Source organism: Nelumbo lutea, chromosome 3, assembly GCF_056320005.1.
Source record: "Nelumbo lutea isolate HS-2025 chromosome 3, American lotus-T2T, whole genome shotgun sequence".
Classification (NCBI taxonomy): domain Eukaryota; kingdom Viridiplantae; phylum Streptophyta; class Magnoliopsida; order Proteales; family Nelumbonaceae; genus Nelumbo; species Nelumbo lutea.
The window spans coordinates 106,620,542-106,643,587 of NC_142686.1; the positions used below are offsets into that span (position 1 = coordinate 106,620,542).

General features: G+C 33.2%; 1 protein-coding gene across 2 annotated transcripts; it reads left to right on the forward strand.

Moving 5' to 3' along the window:
- The first annotated feature begins 4,582 nt into the window (after positions 1-4,582).
- Positions 4,583-23,037, forward strand: LOC148867418 (E3 ubiquitin-protein ligase). 2 transcript variants are annotated; one of them, XM_088976966.1, is made up of 5 exons: positions 4,583-5,009; positions 7,922-8,076; positions 12,313-12,371; positions 12,471-12,566; positions 22,933-23,037. In XM_088976966.1, the coding sequence occupies exons 1-5, from the start codon at positions 4,906-4,908 to the stop codon at positions 22,939-22,941; spliced, it is 423 nt and encodes a 140-aa protein (XP_088833092.1). In that variant the 5' UTR covers positions 4,583-4,905; the 3' UTR covers positions 22,942-23,037. The 2 variants fall into 2 exon arrangements, with proteins under 2 accessions (XP_088833092.1, XP_088833091.1); XM_088976965.1 differs by lacking the exon at positions 22,933-23,037 and adding an exon at positions 12,660-13,077.
- The last annotated feature ends 9 nt before the right edge of the window (positions 23,038-23,046 follow it).

A 23,046-nucleotide genomic window follows, 5' to 3' on the forward strand; every position in this document is an offset into this window, starting at 1 on the left:
CATTATCATCTTTTCAAGGTGAAGAAACACCAAGCAATTCAAGCATTAAGGCTATTGAAGGACTTAGTGGCTTTGGAGCTTCTCAAAGAATACCTGCTACAAAATCTCACCAAGGAGAAAACTACATCAAGTAATGCTTAAATTGTATTTATTTGTTTAGGACCTTGATGTAATCAATTGTATGATGGATTTTATAGATACTCAACAAGACTAAATTTAGTACAATCAACCTTAGAAATTACAAATTTTAATGGGTTTGGTTCCTAGGCTTTCTTGACCTTAAACAAGGGACAAAAATCAGGAAAAGACTTGTTAAAAGCTAATGGAACAATTTCCAAACCTTTTGATTAAAATCTCCAAGGTTTTTAAGTATTGGAATGTCTATCAAGCAAGTTTATTCTGACTGTAAGACATAGTCAACTACCCTAAGTAGCATAGCCGATTAACTATAACAACCGAGGCATGAAATGCCAAGATTGTGATGAATAGTCAATTACCCTAAAAAGTATAGTTGACGAACTGTAACAGTTGAAGCATACATGCCCTATCTGAGAAGATTATTCGACTTCCTAAAAAATCATAGTTGACTTAACTCAAACAGATTGTGCTTAGGTATTACTAGTTGATTAATATAGAGGAATCACATAACTAGGAGATAAAGAAAGATTCCTCCCTTAATCAACTGGTCAACTAACAAAATTAATAGTTAACTATTCTAAAGAAAAACAGTATCATTTGAAGGTTGTAACAACTATTAACATCTTTGAAAAGTCTTTTAACATATTGGGAGAAAGTTGAATCATTACTAAAGAAGGAAAGATACTTCCAATGACTAGAAAGTGATCATTTGCTTTCCAGTTCTCTATAATTAAGTATAATAGTTTAAGTTGGTTCAAAGCACAAAAGAAAAGGCAAGATATTTGAATCAAGGATTGTGAAAAACAACATGCACATTCTTTGTATATATTGTATATAATTGTTTTTTTAGAGGTTTAATAGTGTTAGTGGTGAGTAAAGTTAAGAAACCACTGTGCCTGTATTGTTTCATATCTACCTACAAAGAGGCTTATCTCAAGGTTCAAAGTATTGGAAATACAAAATTATTAATAAGGCAATTTTAAGAGACATATCGAGATATGATTTAAATATACATGGATACAAACGAAAAATCAAGATATGCATGGATGCACTAGTAAACTCAAGTAAATCTAAAAAATATATATTAATAACAACATATATAAGTTTTATATAATTATTAATGAGTTGTTTAAACATGAAAAATTATACTTCAAGGATTTATATAAATTGTGAGATATCAAGACAATGGACACAATTGGTAACCTTTGAAGAATGTTGGAAAAACTAAAATTTACATTTATATATCATAACTTTCCTAAATCAATATGATTTGTACTAGTATTTTTTAGTATATAAATTTTAATAATCAATTTTAGCATTTATTGCAAAAATATCTCTTAAGAATAAAAGAATTACTTAAGAACTAAAATGCTTATGTTTATGACAAGTAACTATAGCATGGCTTAATGATGCATTTGTGGTTGTTGCATGTTAATAACAAGGGTTCAAATCCTTCTATTAACTAGTAATTAAACACGTGCGTTGCACATGAGAATTTTTTCTTCATATTAATTATTTGAATTTTAGATACATCATAGTTAAGATAGAAATTGAAAATTAACAAAAGTAACAATATGATTAAAACTAAGCTTAAATGTTTGTTGTAAATGTGCACGTGCATTATATGTGGGAATTTTAAATTATAATAACACTTATTATTATTATTATTATTATTATTATTAACTTTTTGTATTCTATTTCTATCATAAACAAAAATAATTTTTATTTTAACAATTATGCTTATTTAATATGACGTGTATAGAACATTATAAATATTCCCAAATGTTTTTGACAAAATTCTACACTTTTTCAATTTTTTTTGTCTTTTTTTAAATATTTATTATTCAATTATGACATCATGAGTTTTTTTGAAAAGTTGGCCATTGACCCACCATCTAAATAAGAAAAAAAGCTTTGCTTTCAAATTAATTTTAAGTAATATATTTCATCGACATTATATAAATAATTTCTAGTACTTATCATACTTAATTTTTGTTTGACATAATTAATATATATATATTTTATATATTCTTTTGATTACTTGTACCTTTTTATTTTTTAAAGATTTACTATTTAGCTATCATATCATTGACTAATCCATTTGATTCAAACCACTAACCCACCACCAAAAAAGAAAAATAGTTTGATTTCTATGTTGACATTAAATTTTGTATTACATTTTCATCATTGATAAAAATATTTGTTATGTATAATACTTATTTTTTGTTCAATATAATGAATGTATAATACTAGATATGTACCCATATTTTATTTTTTTTTATAAATATGTAACATTAGATATGTGCCCAAATGTTTCTTTATTTTTGTTTTTTTTTGTGATTCTTTGCATTTATTATTTTTAGAAATTTTATTATTTGACTATGGCATCATTTTCATTTCTAGGTTGATTTTAAATTTGGCATTCCATTTTCAACAGTGTTATTTGAAGAAGCAATGAATAAATAGTATTTTTGCATTCACTCCAAGAAGCTAAACTCAAAAAGCACATTGGCAAAGTGAATGATGGAAGCTATATTTGATGAAAAACTTAAAAGGTTCCATTTGAGAAAAGTGCAAATACAAAAATGTTCAACAAAAATACAAGGTTAAAAATTCAAAATCGACCATATACAAGGTAATATATTATACTTACACTCTTCTCAAACAGATCAAGTGCAAAAATAATTGCATTAAATTAAGAAGCCAATCTATATCTATATATTAAAATAAAATGTGCCAAGCTGGCAAATTCATGTTCTATGGTTTATTGTCAAAGCCACTTAGCTTTTTCTAGTTTCTTTTCAAAAGCACCTATCTTTTTCTAGTTTTTTGAACTTTTTAATTTTAAAATTGAACAAAATAACTCAACTGACTAATCGCATTTAAGACTTTTAACACTCCTCATTAAAACACCATTAACTCTCTCTCTCTCTCTCTCTCTCTCTCTCTCTCTATATATATATATATATATATACATCCATTTAAATTTAACTATAATTATATATATTAGATATATTTGCATTAAACTGTAATTATCAGTAGAGATTAATTATAATCCATTTATATTCCATTTGAAAATAATAAATATTAATTAACCATAATAAAAATAATTTTGTAAGTTACTTAAATAAAACAAAAATAATTATTAATTTTTGATAAAAATATTTTTATTAATATAATAAAAACAATTTAATTAATGAAAGAAGATAAACTAAAAATGGGTATCAATTTAAAATTCATATAAAACCAATACAAATTATCTAACAATTATTGGTTTTATAATTAAATTTTATTAATTTAAACCAACTTAACTTCCACTAAAAAATAAAAATTTATATAGTTTATTAAATTTCATAAGGAATTTAAATTTAATAAAAATTAATATACTTAAATAAATTCAATTTTTACTAATTCCAAAAATTAATAAAAATATTAGTTTTAAGCATAGTTTAATTATTTTAAAGTCAATTTAAATTCCATTTAAATTATAAAAACCTCCTTGGGTTTTCTAACAATCCTACTAAACTCCCTAGTATTTTGACCCTAACAAAAACCTCCCCTATTATTTTGAAAAAGGTGCAAATACCTTCCTTTAGTCAACATTCCAAATAAAAACTTTTGATGTAATGCATGAATTTTAATTTACTTTAGCCTTTTCACATTTGTCTAAGAAGGGTAATGAGATTTATTCTTTGAAAGTTGTCTAGCAAAATAAATTAGTGGAGAGTAAAGTAGAAACTTTAAATTATGTATGATAATGCATTAACAATGATAAGGGTATTTTGGTAATTTCAATATATATGTTACTAAAGAGACAAGGGAAAGGAGGTATTTGCATTTTTCTTCTCAAAACTACAGAAGATTTTCGGGAGGCCTTTGTTAGGGTCAAAACACAAAGGTGGTTTATTGAATTGTTATAAGACATTTTTTTTTTATAATTTTACTTAACAATAATACAAAAATAATAATAAACCAATAAAAATTACTCAACAAATCTTTTAAAAAAACTAATAAGAATTAGCATTATGATATGAAAAATAAAATAAACTTATCTAGAGAATAGGAAATTGGCCACTCTCGCTAAAGTGCAACTTAGATTGTGATCAAATAAACTAGACATAACCCCACAAAATAATACTTGAATTGAACTTAGATGGACACTAATTAATTGAAAATGTCATAGAGATCAATATTTAATTCTGTTTATAAATAAAGTCCATACATCACATGGGTCCTGACTAGTATTATAGTAAAACTAATTTTAGTAGCTTATTTGAAGTGGCTCAATTAAGGCTGAAGCCCTTCTACCGGGCCTTATTATAACGACATGTTTTTTTTCAAGCAAAAGTTCGCTCGATTTGGGCAATGACATCCATATCCCACATCGGAAAGACGAAAGAAATCTAGCTTTCTTATTAATCCTAGGAATGCAATAATGATAGCTGAGCTCGGTAGCGTGAGCTTGTAACCCGAGTCGGGGGAAACAAGGCGTTCGGTTCTATTATCCTTGGAGTGGTTCTAACGGGTGGGGTCTGTTGACGATTGATCCGGTTCGCTCGATCCAAGTATAGAGAGTTGTGCCACGTGACATGGGCGTAGGCCCGGGTTTCATGGTCCTTGGAGTGGAGGGCACCACGTGACATCGGTGTCTCTCTGTCCCACTGAAGCCTTAGGATGCGAGTTCAATCGGACGGCTGCCTTTTTTTTTTTTTTTTTTTTTCAGGTCTTGATCAGGTCTAATTGGCGTCTTTCGGTTCAGAAAGGAAAATGGGAAAAGGGTTGGAAGGTCTTACAGACGAGGATCGACGGGCGTTGAGGGGAAGCAAATTTGCGCCTTTGCCATCACCGCCTCCCTCACGAACTCAACCCAGGTTCGTTTTTTTTTTTTTTTTTTTTATTAGGGTTTTCTGTGCTCTTATAATTTGGTCGATTAGGGTTTCTGCTGAGGAACATAAAACAGTACGTATTACTAAGACAATCTATGTAAAATTTTCGTCCGATCTCGTTCTTCGTTTCCGTATGGTCTTCACTGCTACTCAGAACTCCGTTTGGAACAGTCGTAAATATTTATTCTGTGCCAAAGTCCCATTTAAGCTGATACAATTTTGACTCTACTAAGATTGTTATTACTTATCAAATAGATAAACGAAGGTATAAATGAAAAGAAAATTTGACTATTATTTGTTAGTTAATACGGGCAAAGGGTGAAGCAAATAACGTAGATGACTATCGTTGTGAAACACTAATCTTAGTTCCCACACTGCCTGCATCGGTGAAACTATGGACTGCTTCAATGCCTCACTCTGAGGGGGATGTATTGGTTCCAAAAATACGGAGAGTCGAGAGGGTTTTACTTAGATACTTGGTCCATTTTTACATATTTAACACAATACTTCATTCTTAATATTCAAATTAACTCAAAGGAGGATCAGGACTGCCGGAGTTTACAGTTCCTTTAATTTGATCCCCAACAACTTAAACATTCTGTGCACTTTTTATTGGTAAGTGAATAATTTCTTAAAGTCTATAAAAAAACAGTACAAGCATCCTTTGCAGAGGCATGAGGTGCGGCTGCCTTTTCCTAAATATAGAATTAAAACATTACAGCAAGCACATTACAATTGAGCCCAGTACCATCGGTCCCTATTTACCCTTTTCTTTGCTAAACAATCAGTCATTACATTAGCCTCTCTCCCCATCTGTATTCTTAGGTTCGTACTTGTTAAAAGTTCAAATATTCTGGGGAATTAAAATATTCTTTCATCCTTGGGTAGTCATGTGTAGGACTGTAGACTGCTTCAGAATATTTTGACAGCTAGCATATTTATTGTTAAAGTTGGATGATCTTCCACTGTGGAAGGGAAAATAATAGCCTTGTTCTCAGGTCCAGTTGGAGTAGGTGACTCACTTAGAGATGAGATCTTGAAGGCTTTGGAAGGTGTACAAAGAGCTAAGGAGTTAAATATAAGGAAGCTGATTATAAAACGAAACTCCAAACTGGTGGTGGGCTGGTTGAAAGAAGACAAGAATGGGCTGTGGACTTACAGCAATGAAAAGAAAAACTTTAAGTGGTTGACAAAGGACATGGAAGTGAAAGTGACTTGGGTTAAGAGAAGTGCCAACTCTTTTGCTGATGGCTTAGCTAAACAAGGGGTGAATAGGGGTGCTTTCTTTTGGTCTCTATTGTAAATCCTTTTCTGGTTTGTTTGTATTCCTGTTAGAAGAGATAAGAGAGCTTGTCTCTTCCCCTTGTATCCTTTATTTTTATTAATGAAAATCTTTTGTTATGATAAAAAAAGTCTTATGCTAAAACTAGTTCCCATGGTTCATGTTAGCTTCCTCAAAATTATCCTATCCTTCACTTTTTCTGATCTGAAGCACCTTATTCTCCCCACGTTTTTCTTTGTTTCAGTAGACATGGTTCCCTGTTGTGGGACTGAAAGAAAGAAGTGTTTTGCATTTGTACATTTCAAAAAGGTCAACTTGTAAAAGTTGTTTGATTTCTTCGACCCGATCCCACAGAGATTCAAATACATAGTGGCTGCTTAAGATACACACAGGAGATAACCCTGTCTAATAATCAGACTTTATAATCCAGACCATATTTCAAGCATCTTTTCTGTTTTGACCAGACACATAGGATAGCAAGATTGTATTATCTAAAAGGTCATAAGGTGCAAATGATTTTGAACCTCAAACCAGCCTCTTATTCTTCCTAACTTGGATCCTTCCTAACTTGGATGAGCAGGCATTTTTCATTCTTCAACATTTGTAACATTTTTCTTTAATCTTTAATCTTATTATCAAAAAAAAAACATTTTTCTTTAATCTTTAACACAGCAACATCTTTATTAATTTGTAAAAGAAGAGGTAATATATGCCGGACAACTTATGCAACACCTCACAGTTCAGTTTGCGCTAGCTCCTAATCCATTACAACCCCTTTCCTTGGACTATATGTATCATTCAGCTTCTCAATGAGTAGCCCCCTAATACAATTGATCCCTATTAACATCCTGTTGCCTTAGGGTATCTGCCATACCATTTGCTGATCTTTGTATCCAAATGAAAATGGTTCTCAGTTCCCTTGCTAGTTGTTTCACTTCTCTCAAGACATGTCTATACCTCCATGGCCCTGGACTGTTATACTTGAGCTACTTGATGATAGCCTGTGTCAACATTTGTAACATTTTGCAAGGACTATTGTTTAATCTTGTATAGTTTACTGGAAAGAATCAATTATATCCAATCCAAAAGACAGTGGAAATATTGATCAAATCAAATTGTAGTTAAGGGTTGAGATTGTACTGTTTTTGTTGTTAGACATGGAGCAGATATAAAACTCTTTTGGCCATTATGTCATAGGTCGAATGGTCCAGCTGTCCAGGTTGACTGCAACATACCACTTGAATCCCTCAAATGAAAGATGTGAAAAATAAAATATAGAAAAAAAGCAAATGGTTCCAGATTGAAGCTTCTAAAAACAGCTTAAAACAACATATGCATTAAACAATAAACATTCTAGGTTGTAATGCCTACTGAAACATTTATCTGGGATAAGTTTTACAAAGTCAACCTTTCTAAGAACTGTGCACCACAAAAACTGATTTAGCTGCTGGTCTGGTTTTTTAGCAGATTGTTAGTTTCAGAGAATACAAAATTTGAAACTTTAAACGGGTGTATCTTTAAGCAGCATGGCTATTATTTGATGTCTTCATTACTGCTTTGAAACATTTCACTCTCTCTCCTACTAGTTTTGATCTTATTGTGCTTTTTGTTTTAGGTTGGCTCATCCTGGTGGACCGCTGAAAACGAACAAAGCTGCTGCTTTGGCAAAGTTTCTTGAAAGAAAACTCCAGGAGCCTGGTGGATTGGCTTCTATAAATCCCAATCTTCTTGAGTTGGCTGTTAAAAATGCTAAAGACACAATAAATGCTAGTAATAATGTCGTTCTTTATCTATTTCACAGTTGACTTTTCATTTCTTTGGTATTAAAAATTTTTACAAGGACTTTTGTATTGAGGTTACATGTCAACTTTTTGGGACCTGGCTGATTTGTTCTTCCGCATGATTTTTTTTCTCTTCCCTATAATTTAGTGCTTAGTCAGAGGTTTAGAGTTGGTCATTAGTTTTATATAAGATATCCATGATCTTTCCATTGTCGTTGTTAACTTTATTTTTTTAATTATATTAACCTATATGTATGTATTTGTTATTATTACTGTTCTTCATGTTCAAAGAACATAAACAAGGCCAATGTCATATAGTTGGCCAAGGCTTTGTTGAATTGATAATCCCAAACATATTGGTGACTCTTAACTTTAGTCTATTTCTCATTCGACTAACCTTAGGTGGAGATTTTCTTAAGCAGAAGAATAACTTGCAAATGAACAAGGCATGAAAATAAAGTAATTGGGATTTCTATTTTCATCAATGAAATTTCTTTTTATTGATAAAAAAAAAGTAATTGGGAACAGGGTGGGATATATGAATAGACACTAGCAATACCAGAGCAAGGATATTTGACCAAATGAGTAAAATATGACCTTAAAGAAATTTAACTGGGTTTTTATCTATTTGGTGCAAGCTGTGGAACAGAAAGCCTATAAACTCATATTCAACGTGAGCTCTTATAGGGAATTATTTTTCTTCTTTGTAACTAGAAAATTTTATTACAATAGAGAGCAATTGCTGATGGGTTAGCTAAATCATGAGTGGAAGAGTGGGGTAGGGTTTCAGTTTTGGGAGGACATTTGGATTGGTAACTCTACCCTTAAGGGCCTTTTTCCTTCCTTGTGCCCTGTCTTTGTTTAAAAATGAACCCATCCAAAGTTCTGTTTCTTCTTCATTTATCAAAAAAAAAAGTTTTGTCTCTTCTTCTTCTTCTTTTTTTTTTTTTTTTGATCAATAAGAGGTCTTTCATTAAAACAATAAGATTTAAGTATAGAAAAGGGGGATATAAGCTCTCCTAAGTCTTAACAAGAAAACAAAGTTACATTGAGCCCAAAACAAGGAACCCATATATTTTTTTTGATAGGAAATGGAACAAAGAACCCATATTCACTCCTTGTTTAGCTAACCCATCATCAGCAAAGGAGTTGGCACTTCTTTTTACCCAATTCAGTTTTACTTCAGTATCCTTTGCCAGCCACTTAAATTTCCTCTTTTCATTACTGTAGTTACAGAAACTAGTTATTTCTTCTTTCCATCAGCCCACCACTAACTTGGGATCTCTTTCTATAACCAGTTTTATAATGTTCAACTCCTTAGCTCTTTGTACTCCTTCCAAGGCCCCCATAATATTAGGCCAAAGTTTTGCTTCTTTCTCTGAGTCAACAAGTGTTAGTTGGAATTTTGGGTTGAGAAGAAACTTGCGAGACCATGAGTTTGATCAGGTCGCCTTGCTTTTAAAAACTCTTGATAATTCGTTTTTGGATCCTTCAAAACCAGACTGTTGGGTTGGGATTCACACTAAAGTCTAAAGGTTTGTTTTCCTGTTCTTTATTTTTTTGATAAATCCTGTTCTTTATTTTCCCACGTGCTCTGTCCCCACCTCTCAGCCTTTTCCATTTAAAGAAATTTGGTCCAAATCCATCCCTCTCAAGGTTGGAGCCCTTTGCTGGGAAGTTTTTCTAGAGAAATTAAATACTTTGGACAATCTACAAAAAAGAAGACCTTTCTACATTTCCCCGAACTGGTATTCCCCCTGTAACACTCATGGGGAAAGTTGTTAATCTCTTATTTATCTCATGTCCCTTTGTTGTAGGCCTTTGGGAAAGGATGCTTATTCTGTTTGGTTTTATGGCTTTTACCTCGTAGGTGTGTAGCCTATTTGACCTAGCAGATGGCAACAGCTTAGGCAATCCAGGGTCTTCAGGAATTGGGGGAGTGTTCAAGAATGCCAATGGCCGCGTTCTTGCTTTGTGCTCAGGTCTGGATGGAGCAGGGGATTCAGTTCATGCTGATTTTTAGGCAGTTTTGCAAGGAGCACAGTTAGCTAGGGAACTGAATTATGACAAGCTACTAATTGAAGGGGACTCTAAACTGATAGTTAGCTGGCTGGAGGAACTGGACTCAGTAATTTGGACATACAGGGGGACAATGAAAAGACTTAAATGGCTGACTACAAACATGACTGTCAGAGTTCAATGGGAAAGGAGATTGGCAAATTGAATGGCTGACTTGTTAGCTAAGCAAGGGGTGTATAGAAACCTGTCATGGTGGGCTAAATTGTAATTCAACCTTTGTAACTGAGGCTGCACCTCATGCCTCTGTTTGGGAAGCCTTCACTGTATAACTCTTATTTTGTTTCTAATAATTCAATTTCCATTTATCAAAAAAAAAAAAAAAAGAGTTAGGTGGGATGGGGCATGGGTTGAGATTTGTGCTATTTTGGATGGCAGCAATTCATTGTGACATTAGCATTTTGTAAAAACAGTAATGTTTCATGCACACTTCCTGTATACCCTTGTACACTTCCTATTGTGCGTCTTACTTCGTCATTATATAATACATCATCACTGATTTTTAATTTTTAAAGGAAAACAAATATGTAAGTGTAGACTTTTGAGATGACAATTGACAATATACAGGTGGTGCTTGGCAGCATTTAGGCAATTAGACAACTTATTAGGGAGAATCAGAATTATGAACCTATGCTTCCATAGGTGTGCCAAGACTGTGCTTGCAAGCTATGATGGATGCATCCATACCCTTATAATATAGCACTGAAGTGCAATTATGAAAGTTTATATATTGAAATCCTTGGCCAGCCTTCAAAGAGAACCATCTCAGCCATGTGGATTGAAGATACTTTCTTCTTGTTTCAATTTCATAGTTACATAGGGACTTTCCTACTGCACCAAAGAGGGCCAGGCAATCTGTTGGTAGAAATTGGATTTGATGAGCAATCGGGTTGAACATATTGGCTATAAAAATAATTCTTTGCAGAAAACGAAGGGTACCTTTAGGTTGATGTTTAATTCCAGTGATTGTAAGGTAGTTCTTTTGAGATGCAAGTCATTTAATTCCAGTGATTGTAAGGTAGTTTTTCCCATTTGGTCGCATTATGCTTTTATTCTTTCTTTTCATTGGAGCTGGCAACATTATGTCCTTGACAGAGCTTATACATCGTTTCTTCTATTTCTTCATTGCATCCCTTAATAATTCATTTCCTATTATTAATGAAAAAAGTTGAGATATACCTCTGTTGACTGTCATGCGCTGAAATGTGTTATTGCATTTACACAAGCTTAAGAGTTTACTCCCCTCACCTCTTTTCCTCTCGTAGATGATCTTTTAGTTTATCTTTTTCCCTTATTCCTGTGTAGTCACTCCTAACAGGATAAGGTATCAATTTTGGGATGTCAATTCCTTCTTCTATCTACTTTATCTTTTGGCATTATATTCTCCCTTTTTTTCTTACACTACTTCCTTCTTTTTCCTCCTAAATTGAAGAGCCTGGTGAGAGAATGACTGATGGTTGTGGAAATGCTCATTACACTGTTATCTGATAGGTTTACTTATTGGTTTTTCTGTTGATTCTTGTTGACGTCTGAGACTCCGAGGGGGTTTTCTTTTTTTTGGATTTGGAGAGGGGGGAAAGTTGGTCAATGGGATTTTGGTTCCCATTGATCAAGAATCCCATGTTCTTTTTTCAGTTTTATGTGGGGACTGGGGGAAATTTATTTTTTTGGTTATCACTTACCCAGGAAAGTGATACCTATCTCCTAGGTGGGTAAATAACTTTCCCACATAGGGGGGAAAGTTGCCAACACTTGAATGGGACAAAAAATGCTCCTTTTAATAATGGATTTCTATGGCTAAAATGGTCATTGCCTTATTTACCTGAGAAATAAAAGAACATAAGTAAATGCACTTACCTGGGTAAGTGTTTCCCAGGAAAAGCTTACCCAAGTAATTGCATTTACTCAGATAAGTAACCTACTGAAAAACGAACGGGGCCCAAGAGTTATTCTATCATGCCCAAAACAGTATGATACCTAAAAATATTGATAACTGATCAATATTTGTTCAAATTCACATTGGATTGTGATTGGCTACAGTTTTTTTGAAGGTTTGGTACCATAGAAATTGCCAATGTATAAAACATGGTATGGCGTCACTAAGGTGTCAATTGTTGGAAGTTATATCATCTGACTATTTTCATTTCAGGTGGGACTTCAAATTCAGGAAGAACAATTAGGCATGTTACTTCCTTCGCTGAATCTGAGGTAACGTTGAAAATTCATCTGGATATTACCAATTTTTTTTCCTTTCATTTCTTCATTCTTTTGATCTTTTGTTTTTTTTTTTTCATTAAATGCTTGTAGGATTTTGATCAAGATAAAGACATAAAACAAGGTAAGGAAGAAGGAACTAAGCTAAAGAAACATAAAAGAAAGAGAAAGAAAAACAAGAAGCAGAAGGTAATCTTTGTGGTTGTTCTCTGCTTTATTATTTTACTTTGTTTATTTTATTTATGTATATAACTTTATCTAATTCAGTCTCTTGTAATGTAGATGGTAGAAAGCCCTGAAATAACTAAACCAGGAAAGCGCAAAAAAAAGTCAAAAACATAATTTTGACTTTTGAGGCCAAAAAACTTTCCTAATTTATAACGTGGGACTTGTACTGGTCACCAAAAAGCGGAAATGGAACTTTATAGTTTTTGGTGGTTGGGGGGGAGGAATGGAGAAGTTCTGCAGGAATGCTTTTGCGGTGGGGGAGAAGTTCTGCAGGAAACCATACTAGCCATTCTTTTGGTTGAATACTGAAAGACATACCTGTTGTTCAGCTCATTATCCACTCGAAACCTGAGAGGAGTGTCTCACAACTGTCAATAGATCAATTGATGTGATTTTTTTTTCTTCACAATCAAATTCTAGTTGAACATGTTCTGGCAGTAATGGAATCATTTCCAATGATGAGAGTTTTATCGAATGCCGTTGAAAAGGCGAAACCCCATATGTAATTATTTTCTTATATATAATCCAAAAATAAGTGGATAAAGAACAATTTTCTGGAACCATTAATCAAGGTTCAAACGTATCGTGCCGGTGGCTTCTCGATACACCCCCTGTAGGGGTGTATCGGGGTTCTGACCGGTTCAGGGGTGGAGCCTTAAATCGGCCCCCTGAACCGGTTTTGCAAAAAATAAAACACTATCTATATTGTCTGATACCCCCCTACTGGTGTATTGGGTGTATTGATATTTTGAACCTTGCTATTAATCAGTTTCCTGTGTTCTATATTACTCATCTAGTGAGTTTCATGTAGAGACCAAAGACACTCTAAACTCTAAAGTAAGGTAATTCCTGCTTAGGGCAGTCAATTGGTTGGTCTGGGTCGGGTCTTGGTTGGGTATAGGTAGAACCTGTTCTGAATTGATTATTAGTCGGGTCCAGGCCTGATACATTTGATTATACCTTAATAGAATTGATAAAAAAAAGTATTAAATTATTTATGTATAAGAAAATTAAGAAAATATTGTATATTTAATAAAATAACCGGTTCCAGATCTGAATCAGTTTGAGACAGACAAAAACCGGAATCGACCCAATTATTAATCGTGACAAAACTATGGAATCAGGACTGTTATAATCGGTTCAGTTGTTGGGTCCGTCAGATAGACCTGACCCATTGAAGCCTTTTAATGGATACATCGACAGGGTAGAAGAATTGGTTAGGATGTATTAGTGGCCATGATTTCTAAGAGACCTCAACTACCGATTCTTGGTTTTTTCTAGGTTTTTTCTAGATTTTTTCCATTTCCTGCTAGAAGCTTCCGGTGATTACACCGTTATAGATAGTCTTTTTTATTTTATATCTTCTGAAGGGTTACACAACGGGGGATAGCCTATCCCCCAAGTCTCCTCTATGACTAGATGGAGACCTTACCAATCAGCTGGTTGCAATCTTACACCGTTGTACCTTGTAGTCTTTCAAATGGGGTTAACGAGGTTCTCAGAAGGTGCCTTTATTGTTGAATCATGGCACAACCATTATTATGTTCATTCTTCTTTAATTTGTCAAAACTCCCCTCCTTCAGGCTTCAATACCCTGTTTCTGGAATCTCTTCTTCCTTGTCTTGCATTCCGCCCAGTTCAACCTCAGTAAGGTTGGATTATTCAAACTCTTGGTAGCTGTTTGATAACACCCGAAGATGCTGAACTGAAAAGCTTATTGCTTTGTTTTTTAATCAATAAGGGGGTTGTGAGTTCCTTAATGGTTGAAACTGAATTTCTGTAGATCATAAAATCTTTTATTATTTAATTATTTTAAAATTTTAACAAATAAAAGACAAAGCAATAAGTCTTTTAAGTTTAGCAGCTTCAGCCATTATCAAATGCCCCCTTAAAGCTGCGTTTGGTTCGTAAGAAAAGGTGGTTTGTACAAGTTTTCCTACCATTTTATTCAAACCAAACACAGCCTAGGAGTCATATTGGGGTACCGCAAATTTTCTTTACTCTTATTTGTGTTTTGAACCCGAGGGTTTTTCCTTGATGTTCTCATGATATTTTCTTCGTAGTTATTCCCATTCATATTTTATTATTTTTGTTTAGATTTTCCATCTAAGATTGAGGAAATGATCCTTCCTACATGTGTTTCTCAAAAGCGTAGTAGAAAGAACTGAAAAAAATTAAATGAAATAGAAGATGAAGATCAATTGAGAGCGTGATATTTCTGTCCTTATATAACAAAACATTAATCATAATATAAAGATGACAAGAATGAAAGAATATACCCACCCAAGGTTTCCATTCTTGCTTTGAATCTACCTCAGAACTCTTCGGGAAAGAATGATGGAAAACCCTTTCTAGTTCCTCAAAATCTCATTGTTCAGATTCTTTCCAACTCCTAGTGTGGTACAGAATTCTCTAACTTACCATTCAAGGGTAATTTGGTCATGAAAATTGTTATTTATGCTAGCATAGACACCTCTGTTAAGAAGTATTAACGGTGCACTAACTGAAGGTGAGTTTTGGAAAATAAAAATTTTCTGACATGGTGAGTTTTAGACATTTTGAAAAGTTGCGAGTTTAAGAAAAACGTTGAAAACTTATGATGAGTTTTAGATGATTTTCCAAAAAAAAACTTTACACCTCTTAATGTGATTCTGGGTCAACTAATGTTGGATGACATGTTAGGGCCTATTACCCATTGCTTCTGCAAAATCATTAACAATTGTTCTTGTGAGTCAACCATTACAAGATGGATGTTGCTTTGCTGCCCTGTTTTCCTTAGCAAATATTTCCAGACGTTTAACCCCTAAAAATAACCATCATGCAAAGGTTAAATATCAATGTTTTGTAACTTGAATGGTGCTCAGGTGGAATAGCCTTGTTTCACTGCCATTCCCCCCCGGGAGATAGCCGGTAACAATGAGTACTGGTCATGAACAGGGAGAAAACCTTGCTATTCCCACCGATACCCAAAAACTAGGGCTCCAAACGGTATCCGTTTGTTTAAATTCGAAATCAATCTAATCATGGGTGATCCAAATTCGATCCATTTATCATTGAATCAAATAAGGATCCACCCATCTGACCCAATTTGATGAAAATGCATGATATTGTATTTTTATTAGTCATAGATTCAAGTTTCATAAGTCATTTTTAGTGTATATATATATATAAACCCCCCCCCCCCACAACGTCCCACATCACATCCCTGCCGTGTATTGGGAACATCTCCCGATGATAGCATCATCATTTTTGATATTATCATCGGGAGATGTTCCCAATACACGGCGGGGATGTATTGTGGGACGTTGTGAGGGGCAATCTTGTGGGGGGTTGATTTGATCTCTCTCTCTCTCTCTCTCTCTCTCTCTCTCTCTCTCTCTATATATATATATATATATATATATATATATATATATTGTATTCAATATCAAAGTCATTTTTAGTTCAATTTATTAATAATGTATAATATCCTTATCATTTGTCTAATTTATTAATGCTATTCAATGACTGGTTACAATATAAATTCAATTCAAATTCAAATATTAATAAATCAAATTTGGATCTTGGTATATCCAATTTGATCTTGGTTTGTTTGTGGTCCAACAAAAAACCATTGATTTAAACATATATTTTTTTTTGAGGGGGGGGGGGGAATCTATTGAAACCATTTTTTTTAAACTAAGGAAGATCTGGACACTGATCTTTGCAAGTAGGGAAAAGTTGTGGTGCTTGAAATGCATAGACATGCATGCTGATCTATTGTCTAAACTACTAGTGGGGACCCGTGCGATGCACAAAATTTGTTAAGCAAAAGCTAAACAATAGAAACACATAAGAGTATACAATTGTTTTATATTTTCAACATTTAAATAATCAATGATTATTTATATTTAGGATTTGATTATGATATGGAAAAGATATAATATATGAAATTTTTTTACCAATAAACTGGTATCATAAACGGGGTAGTGAATCAAGTGTTATTTATCAAAATTCATGGGTGGATTTTGATTGGTCAAAACTCTTCATATACCATATCTTTCATGAATCATAGATTTTTCCTTATATTTTATATACTACTTTTAATATTTTTTTTTATAATACAAAAATAACAAAAATTAATTTCAGCTAAGGTTATTCATCAAACTGATGAAGCCGATCAACCCCCAAGTTGATCAGTATTCTAGTATTTCAGGTTAACTTTGGTTCTACAATTTCCCAACTCGACCAGGTTGGATCAGTTTCGCTTTGGCCATTTGTAAATCGACCAAAATGAAAACAACCTAGCAATAGATATATTTTAACATTTTATATTTTTAATATAATTTTTAATAAGGAAAAGTGGGGAAATTCCCATATTTCTTTTGAACTAACCGACTGAACTGAAAATTGACCCAAACCGATACAATCCGAGTTGGCCGATTTTCACTAATGGTTAGTGGGTTTCAAGCAACCAACTCCCCAACCTGACCAAGTCGATTCGGTTGGCCAAACCGCTTAGAACCAATGAACCAACCCGTGGGCATTCCTAATTTCAACTAAATTAATAGTCTAATCTCTAATAAATAACAATAGTTTAATTTTCATTAATATTGAAAATTTATACAAAAAATGCATAATTATTGAAAATATATTGATAATGAAGATACAATAAATGACTAATAAAAATACAATAATTACAAAGATACATACTAAAAACTATATTGAATTAGTTAATAAATAGTGTAATCTCAAATAATAGTTTAATCTTTAATAATATTAATCAATAAGTTTTAAAAAATACAATAAATTAAATTAAAAAAGTTAAATAACAACATTTTAATCTCCAATAATTATTAAAAATCTTCTATTAAATAAAAGAACAAAAATAGATTTATACATAATTATTAAAAATATATTTCTCACAAAAAAATCAATAATTAATGAAAATACAATAAATATTAATTTTAGTATATATAAATATATAATACATATAGAATAGGGTTTTAAAATTATTATTAATAAATATTAATTGTTTGAAAGTTATTTTCTAGAATTATTAATTGATATAAGTGAAATTAGTTATTTACAATATTATTAACTTATTTAAACATATCAATATGTAAATTTTAAAATATTAATCATTTATTGAATTTAATAATATGTAAAATTATAATGTATACTATTATTACGTAATTTCATTATTTTAACTATTTAAAATCTAGTTATGTTAAATATTTAAATAATATATAAAATATTTAAGAATTTTTCGTTATTTGAATTTTATTTATTTTAAAGTTATTACATAGTATTAAGTATTTTTTTTATATAATCATTTGACTATTTTGAATATTTTATTATTTAATATATTTAGTTATTAAAATATTTAAATAATATTTTTATTTTTTAATGTTATTATTAAAATAACATTTTAATTGAATAAACCAGAAAACCATAATTTATATTGTTAGTACATAATTTCGTGATGAATTTTATAAAAATATAAAATAATTAGTAATATGAATATTATTAAATTTATTATATTTTTTATGTTTTTAATAAATATTTTAAAATTGTTATATAGTTTTGTTAGAATATTTAAATAATTTTTAATTTTTTAATTCAAACTTTAGATAGATATAGATAAAAAGTGGGGGAGATGACAAATAGGAATAGGAGAAAGTGGGAGATAGTGGGGGAGGTAATTTAAAGGGAAAAAACAAATGTACAAGAAACAAACAAATGCAACACAACGAGCAGATCCCATAGGAAATCACTTATAACCTGAGCACTACACTCTAGGGCTAAACAACATCACAAGAGACCTAACAAAGGTTCAAAATATCCATAGCCTAATACGCCAATAGGGGCGTAGGCGTATTGGACAAATCAATACATTTTTTTATTTTTTTATTTTTTTTTCAAAACCGGTTCACAGGGGGGTTTGGTTTAGAGCTCCTCCACCCTTTAAACCGGTCAGACTCCTAATACACCCATTGTAGGGGTGTATGAGAGAGAGGTCGATACTTTGAACCTTGGACCTAACCACTAAGGCCTAGAAACCTACAAACCCAAAAACAGGCCTACAGGTTGATGGGGTGAACTGTTTCTTCCTCTGCCGCTTCTACCCCTTCCCCTGGTGTTGCGGGTGCCTCGAAGCGTAGGGGTAGCAACCGGTGAATCGTAACAATCCCTCAACAGCTTGGATTTTCTGTTCCCAAGCGGTAGCACCGAAGGTGTAAGAGAGACGTCTGACAAGGAGCTTTCTGTTTCCGTATCTGAGTCCAGTTCTGAGCAACTGTTTTCCAGAGAGCAGCAGCGAAATTTCACTTCATTGGCACGTTGAGAGCTAAACCAGTCTCGTAATTGGGGCTCTTGCTCCGTTGTGTAAAAAACCCCAAAAAGCTTCCCAAAATCCATCAACTGCTCCACCTGAGCTGCAACGACAGTCCCATGAGCATAACAACCCTCTTTCTCTTGTGAGACAAACTTGACAGAACTGGGTGAGGGGTCATGGCCGACAGGGAAATCTCCAGCTTCTCGCGGAGATATCTTTAATACTCTCCCGACAAGGGCTTCTTCAATGGGTCTACCAAGCCCAGCCCATTATCTTGCATGATGGGCGGGCTCATAGAATTCATTTGTACGCCTAATGTATTAATATATAACTAGGTGCCATTGGGGAAAGCACGTGAAGTTTCTTGGGGTTGATGCACAAATAATATGACACCATCTCTCAAATATATTAGTATATTACTAAAGCAAAAGGCGCAAGGGAAGAAATGGAAGGAGCTTATTTCAAACTAGGAGGAGAAGGGAAGGAGGATCTGTCCGACATCTCCCTCTGGCCATTAGTTCTTGCAGACGTGGATGATCTCATGGTGTGGGTTACAAACGATCGAGTGACTCGTTTCTGCAGATGGGACACTTACACGTCTAGAGAAGACACCTTGAATTATATTAGGGATGCCGCTATTCCGCATCCTTGGCTATGAGCAGTTTGCTTGAAAAATCGGCCGATTGGTTCTATTTCAGTCACGTCGGGCTCTGGCGATGAAAGATGCCGTGGTGAGCTTGGATATGTTCTGGCCTCCGAGCACTGGGGCCGAGGTATCGCTACTCAAGCTGTCAAGATGGTTGTCTCCTCTGTATTCCATGATTTCTCAGATTTAGAGAGACTCGAAGCTCTAGTTGACTCGGAGAATTTGAGGTCACAGAGGGTCCTAGAGAAAGTCGGATTCACCAGGGAGGGTATTCTGAGAAAGTATCTGATTGTAAAGGGGAGCACTCGAGATGTAGTGGTGTATAGTCTTCTCTCTACTGATCTCAAAATCTGTTCACTTGTTTGATTGACCGAAAGTTGTAAATTGAAATTTGGGGTTTTCACTTTTTTCCATTTCTAAGTGTATATTTAGGGATGACAATTTTTTCCATTTCTACGATTCCTGTGGGAATCCACCCCATTGGGATAATTTTCCTCTGTAGGGGTGAGGATGGGGAAATTTTCATCCCCGTTAATGGGATGGAGCGAGGATAGGGAGAGAACTCCCCACCCACTTATGTATATACATATATATATACATACATCTATATATATTAAAATTTCTAAAAATATGGTTAAATATGTTTGAATCTTTTTTAATAGGATTGTAAATTTTAATTATTTTATTTTTATTCTTTTAAATAAAATAAAAAATAAAAACAAAATGATTAACATTATAAAAAGTCACAAGAATCCCCGTGGGGATGGGGATGGGGATAACCTCATCCCCATTAGCGGGGATGGGAACGGGGATGGAGATGGGGATTTTCGCAGTGAAGGATGGGGAGAGGGTGCCCGTCCTCACCTTGCCCCGTTACCATTCCTATATATATCATAAATCAGAATTTTGTTTGTTTTTTTGGTGATGGTTATTTCATTTTGTATGACAGTTGGGCTTCTATAGTTTGTATTATTTTCAGGCAAAAAATACAAGAGCCAATGTTTTTAAAACCAACACATAAATAGAAACCACTTTTTCATCTAAGTAGCTGGGTCAGTGGTTCATTTATTTGGGTTAAAATATCAACAATTAAATAATAACTATTTAAATAAAATATACAAAAAATGGATACATATGATATTATACATTTATCATATTAAATATTAAATAAAAATAAATGTGATAAATAATAATTATTTTTATTAATTTTAAAAAATAAAAATATATATAATTAAATTCTAACCGCTGACCCACTAGCCATGTCAAATTGTTTAGTAGTTAAACAACTCGGGTCGTCGGGCCATTGACTAAATCAAGGGATTTTGCAACCAAACATTTTTAATCTAGTGAAATGGACATGGAAGTAATGGGCTGGCTCAACCACAAAATTGAAAACACTTAAAACAGCCTAAGTGTGATTTTAGATAAATAATTTTGGTACAAATTTATGTAGACCATTATAAAGTGGATGCTTCAATTGGTTTCGTGCTAGTCAAAAAAAAAAAGTTGAATTTGATTGTATATTATTCTTTTGGGGAGACATTCAATAAAATTTAATTATATAATGTTAATTTATATCTTTATCATTTATTTGCACACATGCAGAACATGTGTCCTAAAAAATGAAAAAACATAATTGACAATGCAACATCAATGACTAATAAGACTTTAGAGTCGCATTAACATTAAAACATCTAGCCACCCTATTGCTTAGACAATTCCATATCCTCAAACTTTTCATTTGTAATCAAGGTTCAAAATATCGATACAACCGATATGCTGATAGAGGCATATCGGAGTGTATCGGTAGTTGTTTTGTTTTTTTTCAAATCTGGTTCAGATGGGTCGGTTTAAGGTCTGTCCACTCCCTGAATCAGTCAAGACCCCGGAACACCCCTTGTAGGGGCATATCGGGAAGCCCCGATATGATATGTATCAATATTTTGAACCTTGTTTGTTACTACAACAAATACACACTATAATAGGGTTATATTGGTCATTTACAAACTATAGTTCAGTATTCATTTCTTGCAACAGAGATATTAGAAGCAAAAGTATAGGGTGGGAAGAAGAAAAGAAAACAAAAATGATTGCTCTCAGATTGAAATTCATTCTTCTATTTGTCAACTTGAGATTTTACCATTACACCAAACAATGGAAACACAGGGGGTAGAGTAACTCAAGATTGCTACTTGAGAAAGGGAAAATATGAACCCATTTTGAGCTGTCATAACAGTTACTATGGGCCTGTTTGGGAGGGCGGAAGCATTGATTGGGAAGTCACTACTATAAGAAGCTTTAGTGGAAAAACATTTTTTCCTTTTCGCATAGTCATTTTGAGCTCTCTAAGGTTTCCACCAAACACGGCTTATGGACTTAGCATTTAGAAATTAAAGCCCATAGCACAAGTTTAATCTATTAAAGTTTTACCAAAAAATATAAATATATTAAATATCACTCTTGTCTAATAATTAAAAAAATACATTAATAGTTTTACACATTAAGGGTTTGTTTGGTTCACAGTTGGAATTGGAATCAAAAGCGAAATCCTTTCGAATCAGAATTAGAATGATCTATTCCTAATAGTCTGTTTGGTTCAGACAGAAATGAGAATGAGAATTAGAATCGACAAGAATGAGATTTCATTCCCAAGAGAGGAGCATGAAATGGCCATTCCCTCAAATCGGAATAGCTCATTCCGATTCCAATTCCAAACCACCCTATTCTTGCAAGCCAAACGGGGCCTAAATATATGTTATAGTTATATGCATATAATAATAATTGTTAGATAGTCCCACCATGGTTTAAATAAGAAAGGAGAGAGAACCTAGACCGGTCAATGGATGGCTTGTTCCCCAAAAACCAGATCCGTTGATTTTGGTCAGAGAACTATTGAACCAGGCAATTAACCATTCAAACCATTTTAATCATTTTTTATTTTTTTTTATTTTTTTTATTTTTTTTATTTTCTTGTCAGAACAGATTGAGCGTTCGGTTCGAATGGTCGGACCGTTCGACCCGATAACTGGACCCCTGACCGGTTTGATCATCGGGTCGATTTTAAAAACCATGTTCATACTTGATCTTAAGGCTTGGACTTTGGTAGAAAACAAGTGGGCAAAATCATAATTAGCTGAACTCAATAGCTGTGCTGTTGAGTTTACTTTAATTTTTTTTTTTTTGAAGGCTTAGTTGAGTTTTGCTGACTGAGGTGCTTTTAACAAAATTCAATATTTGTTTTTGATAATTTAATCACGGGACACTTAACTATTTGATTGAGGTATCATGTGTACAATTTTGACTTTAAGAGTTTGTAACTTTGTGTACAAGCTGGTTTTTAGCCCAATGGAATTGATTATCTGTAGGACCCGTGATGGATTTCAAAGATCCAAACAGAGAACAGAGACGAGTGACGACAGGCTATTGGATATATAATCCCACATCGGATGGTGAAAAGAATCGAGGAGGTAGCGTGGACT